Genomic DNA, 5,755 nt, shown 5'->3' with positions numbered 1-5,755 from the left:
TTGTAAAGTGTCTGTGTTTAGAGAAAAAGTGGTTGAAAAATGTTTATTTACCTATTTCACGTCATTTAAATCAGTCAGTGTCGTATTTTGTCGGGCGATAATTGTAACCTACAAATTTTACAGACCTTCCAACGCCGTTAAAACAAAAAAATGAAATAAAAATATAACATTCTTCACAATACTAATATTCGGATTAGATATAATACCAAATTTCAGTTTTAGTGATCTGCTTACATCTTACGTCCGATTTCAGTGATAGTTTATGCCTAAATCTCAGATTTAATCTCTAATTTAGAGATTAATTTTTTTCCGTGTACGAAATGAATTTGGAATCAAGTTTTTTTACGATAACAGAAAACCCGATAAGCTTCGAAGAAGCTGTCACAAGTGAAAACGCGTGTGAGTGGAAAAGAGCGATAAAAAAAGAGCTTGATGTGTTAGCGGAAAATAAAACATGGAGTGTAGTGAAATGACCGGTAAATAAAAAAATAATCCAAAGCAAATGGGTGTTTAAACAAAAAAGTAAAAGTGATTTTAAAGCAAGGCTCGTTGCACGAGGTTTTCAACAAGAATTAGATAACGAATTGTATGATGTGTATGCGCCTGTTGCGAAATTGGCGACTTTTAGAATTCTTTTGATTGTTGGAAATAAAATGCAAAAACCGATTTATCAAATGGATGTTCGAAGCGCTTTTTTGTATGGTGATATCAAGGACGAAGTCTATATGTCATTGCCAGGTCAGGAAGACAGCGAAAATGTATGTAACCCTGTAAAAAAAAAAGAATTGGGTCGTCCGGGATTTCGAATTGGGATGTCGTTTCTTGAATTCGAGAAAACGACTTTTTCGAATTGGACTGATTTCTGAATTCAGAAATGTATGGTTCCGCGATCAACCCAATTCGACAGATATTTTAAAGATGAAAATAAAGAGTTTAACACTTCACTGGACATTGAACAGTAGTTAATTGAGACGGTGCACGTTATTCACGTAGGTGAATACATTTCTTTAAGCAATAATGTTAATTTTCAATAAAATAGAGAGAATTAAAAATTTGATGTGGTCTTTGTTTACAATAGAAAAAGTTTTCTACTTTTAGGGTTATTAAAACAGCTTACTTACCGACAGCTGAGAAATATTATGATAACAAATCAAATGATGATTTCTATACGAAAGTATCATTTACGTCGGTAATTGAATATTAATAAATTAATTTTAAATTTTTGTTTTTTAAATGTATCTAAAAGTCAACAAGTTTGCTATGCAAGTTTTAAAAAATTCTATTTTACTTTACGAGGAATTTTTCTTTCAACATTTTTAGTTTTGTTTCTGAATAAATAATGAAAAGAAATTTACTTCCGTGAAGGTTTGTTGTTCTAGGACATTTCGATTTCAACTTTGGTGCTCATTTTAGTCTCCATAATTTTTTTTAAATTTGATTAACAAAACCTAATTTTTTAAAAAGAATTTGCTTTACTGTACAGCTTGATTTGATTTTTTTATGTTAATCAAGAAATGTTAAATTAAATATAAATTTCTCTTTAATTCAAATGGAGCAAATTACAATAATTGTATCATGAAAATAAATGAGGCAAAAGCAGAATTATTTTTCTTTACTCTTTATTTCTCTTGTGAATATTTACATTTAGGAATCATCTATATTAAGTATATTTAAGAGAGCATCATTGTTGTCATCGAAATGTATTAAAATAAAATATTTTTTTCATACTGAATAAAATTTAATTTTATAAAACTTCAGTGTCACAGGAACCAGAAGGAGAAAATTTATGAATTATCATTTTATGCAGATATTTTTTTTAAATTTATATATAAACGTTATTTTAATTGTTTAACAAGATTTTAAATAAACGAAATATTTTAACATTATTTACTTATACTTAATTTAATCCTAATTTATAAAATTGAAGAATAAATAATTTAAAAACGTTTTAATTATGAAAATCAAGAAAAGAAATTATTTTTTTGTTGATTCAAATAAATTGTTTTAAAATTATTATTTTTATAACAAACATATAATTATATTTTGAAAAAAATATTAATTACAGTAATTATTGTAAATTTTTTTAAAATATTCTTAATAAAAAATTTTTAATCCGTTTAAAAATTTAAAATTAATTTATTAATATTCAATTACCGACGTAAATGATGCTTTCGTATAGAAATCATCATTTGATTTGTTATCATAATACTTCTCAGCTGTCGGTAAGTAAGCTGTTTTAATAACCCTAATAGTAGAAAACTTTTTCTATTGTAAACAAAGACCACATCAAATTTTTAATTCTCTCTATTTTATTGAAAATTAACATTATTGCTTAAAGAAATGTATTCACCTACGTGAATAACGTGCACCGTCTCAATTAACTACTGTTCAATGTCCAGTGAAGTGTTAAACTCTTTATTTTCATCTTTAAAATATCTGTCGAGTTGGGTTGATCGCGGGACCATACATTTCTGAATTCAGAAATCAGTCCAATTCGAAAAAGTCGTTTTCTCGTGTTAAGAATGAATTTATTTATTATTTAATAAATATTAAATATTTAAATTATTTCACCCCGTAGTGAACGTCAATGCTCTAAGGAAACAAATAATTTTATTTAAAGGTAGTGGATTCCTTTTCATTCTTGGTTATCATTTCAACCAATCGGGTGAGAGACCGTATTTTGGAAATATTATGAAAATTATATTAATATTATTATTATATTATTATATTATTATATTATTATATAATATTATTATATATATTATATTAAAATAAATAAAAAATATAATATTATTAATTATTTTTAATAATATATATATATTTATATATTTTATATTTATATATTTATTTATTTATTTATTTTATTTTTTTTTTTTATAAAAACTATAATATTATTAATTATTTTTTATATTTATTATATTATATTATTATTATATTCTTATTATATTATTATTATATTATTATTTTATTATTATTATGAAATTATTAATAGGATAATCTAATTTTTAAGTAAAATCAGCAATAAAATAATATTAAATGACAAACTTTTATTTTATATTGAAAACAATCGTTTATGATAATGAATTGTGTATGTGTTCTTTTTGTGTTTGCGTATTCAGTATACTCACTTTAACTGAGTTGTAGTGTCTGGAACCTTATATCAAGATTTATTTAATTAATATCTTTTTAACTTTTTTTTAAATATTTTTCACATATAAAAATACTATGTCAATTACTCTTTTTAAATCACTCAATGAAAATCTCTGGAGTCCCTTCGTGAGACTTAAAGCCAACTTTTGCCTAACTTCGGCTACTATGGCCAAACATACTTTGTTTCGCCAAGATTCACGGGCAACTGCCATGATTTCCCTTTGTCGATTCTTTTTATTGAACGACATTTTGGTGGAAAAGACCTACTTATTATTAAGTTATTACTTAATGATTATCTGCTACCTTGCAGATTTGTTTTAATGTCATTACCCAAGTTCTGTTGCTTGGATGAACCACTTTTTACATTGAGAAATATCGTAAGTAAATTCTACTTACTCTTAAAGAATATTTGACACAGTATTGCACATTATAAAGTATCACAATCTTCATTTCATTATTTAGATCTTAATACAAAATTCCTTACTGAATGTTGTAATATGTGTGTTACAAAGTGTCATCATGTGTTAAAAGTGTGATTGTTACCTCATAAATCGACATGAATAAATGCTTATTGAGTTCATTTAAATACAATATGTTTTTTATTAAAAATATAAAAATGTTACGAAGTCATACGTAACATCTCGAATTCAAGAAACGACATCCCAATTCGAAATCCCGGACCACCCAATTCTTTTTTTTTTACAGGGAAGTTAAATAAATCAATTTACGGTTTAAAAAAGTCTCCAAAATGTTGGAATACTAAATTCGATTTGTTAATGAAAAAAGAAGGGTTTAAAAGATCGGAAAATGATTATTGTTTATATAGCAAATGCGACGGAGACGAAAAATTGTATTTACTAATTTACGTTGATGACGTATTAATTTTGGGAACTAATCAAAAAGCGGTAAATAAACTAAAAGCAATTTTGAATGAAAATTTTTCAATGAAAGATTTGGGGGTAATTTCGCAATATTTGGGAGTTGATATCGAGCAAAATTTAGATACCGGGTGTACGAAAGTTAGTCAAGTCGAGTATTTAAAAGAAGTTATTCAAAAATATGGTATGCAAGATTGTAATGCGGTAGATACTCCAATTGAAGCAAATATCGATCTAAATTCGTTAAAAAGTGAAACTCCGAATTTTGAAATGCAAAAAATTTGTCGAAAAATAATTGGAAGTATTATGTATGCAGCTTTGGGTACTAGACCCGATTTGTGTGAGTCGGTTAGCTTACTTAGTAGATTTCAAGACAAAGCAAATGAAAATTTATTTAAAGCGTTAAAAAGATTGTTAAGATATGTTAAAGGAACAATCGAAATGGTTTTATTTTTTGAACCAAATAAGAGTAAAATTATTTTACAAGGATTTGTTGATTCCGATTGGGGTGGGGATACTACGGATAGAAAATCCACTTCGGGGTTCGTATTTAAAATGTATGACTGTACAATTTCGTGGGCCAGTCGAAAACAGAGTACCGTAGCCATTTCTTCGACGGAATCCGAATTCGTTGCATTGAGCTTAGCAGTTTGCGAAGCCTGTTGGCTTATAAAATTGTTGCGTGATTTAAGTATTGAAATAAATGAGCCAGTTACATTATTTGAGGACATTCAATCATCAATCTATATCGCAAATAATCCTGAAAGTAATAAGAGATTGAAACACGTCGATGTAAAATATTTTTTTGTAAAAGAAAAAATTTCAGATGGCTTGATAAAAATTGTCCTTATTAAAACTGAGAATCAAATTGCTGATTTATTTACTAAGCCTCTAAGTAAGATTAAATTTGAAAAGTTCCGAGAACATTTAAATTTAAAAAGATAGATATTTTTTGTTTTATAAAAAGGCCTGCATTACGAATATGTTTGTATGTAGATAAAATAATTTTATTGAGAGGGGGTATTGAAATATGTATGGTTGGCAATATAATTATTTATATGTATGGTTGGCTGCACTGAACGTGAATATAGACGTGAGGTTATTTAGTTGAATGTCGACCGTACTAATATGCACACATGTCGAATCTAATAAATATATTTTATTATATATTTTACTTTCTTAATTTAATCACCTTTCATCATAGAGGAAGATAGAAATGTATGAATAGAAAGAGATTGAAATCTTCTTTATCTTCTTTAATTCACCACTTTGCATCCCCAATTTTTAGGGTTGCCACCTCATCGCGGCTCTCGGCCCGGAGAATTTTTCTTGACTATAAGGTGTAAATGCTCCCTAAAGCTTCTACCATACAATAAAGAATATGGAGAATAGTTACTAATTCAGTCATGATGTGTTATTGTTTCAATACTTAAAATTAAAAGTTTTTTTTTAAATAACCGAAGACCGGAAGAATTTACTTGCGGCCCGGAGACCCGGAGATCTACTTCGCAGCCCGGAGTCTCCGGGCGAGGCCCGAAGAGGTGGCAACTCTACCAATTTTTTATCTCTTTCTGTATATTTTTTTCTACAAAGAGAGAAAAAAAGTAAACGGCTCTACCTGTCGGTAGAGCGGTTGCATTAAATGCAAAACAGCCGTTCAACTTGAGGTTAAGCACGCTGCTTACTCTCGAGGGGAGAACGGTTCTCCTTTTTGGGGAAAGCGGGTA

The 5,755-nt window shown here is 27.9% G+C and overlaps 1 protein-coding gene across 1 annotated transcript; it reads left to right on the top strand.

Annotated features, from left to right (window-relative positions):
• Window positions 1–320: 320 nt before the first annotated feature.
• On the top strand, window positions 321–5,420 carry LOC122503431 (uncharacterized mitochondrial protein AtMg00810-like). Its single transcript, XM_043613974.1, has 5 exons — window positions 321–399; window positions 541–758; window positions 873–958; window positions 3,977–4,794; window positions 5,317–5,420. The coding sequence occupies exons 1-5, from the start codon at window positions 321–323 to the stop codon at window positions 5,418–5,420; spliced, it is 1,305 nt and encodes a 434-aa protein (XP_043469909.1).
• The last annotated feature ends 335 nt before the right edge of the window (window positions 5,421–5,755 follow it).

The sequence above is a fragment of the Leptopilina heterotoma genome, unplaced genomic scaffold, assembly GCF_015476425.1.
Source record: "Leptopilina heterotoma isolate Lh14 unplaced genomic scaffold, ASM1547642v1 Lhet_1092, whole genome shotgun sequence".
NCBI classification, from domain to species: Eukaryota; Metazoa; Arthropoda; class Insecta; order Hymenoptera; family Figitidae; genus Leptopilina; species Leptopilina heterotoma.
The sequence above is the reverse complement of the archived record's forward strand: the minus strand, read 5'-3'. Positions and strand labels throughout refer to the sequence as shown.

Excerpts from the sequence above, each read along its gene's own strand:
- LOC122503431 (XM_043613974.1), top strand. The coding sequence starts at position 321 with ATGAATTTGGAATCAAGTTTTTTTACGATAACAGAAAACCCGATAAGC. Across the intron at positions 959-3,976 it reads ACTTCACTGGACATTGAACA|CAAATGCGACGGAGACGAAA; the intron begins GTAGTTAATTGA and ends TTGTTTATATAG. Across the intron at positions 4,795-5,316 it reads TATCGCAAATAATCCTGAAA|GGTTGCCACCTCATCGCGGC; the intron begins GTAATAAGAGAT and ends CCCAATTTTTAG.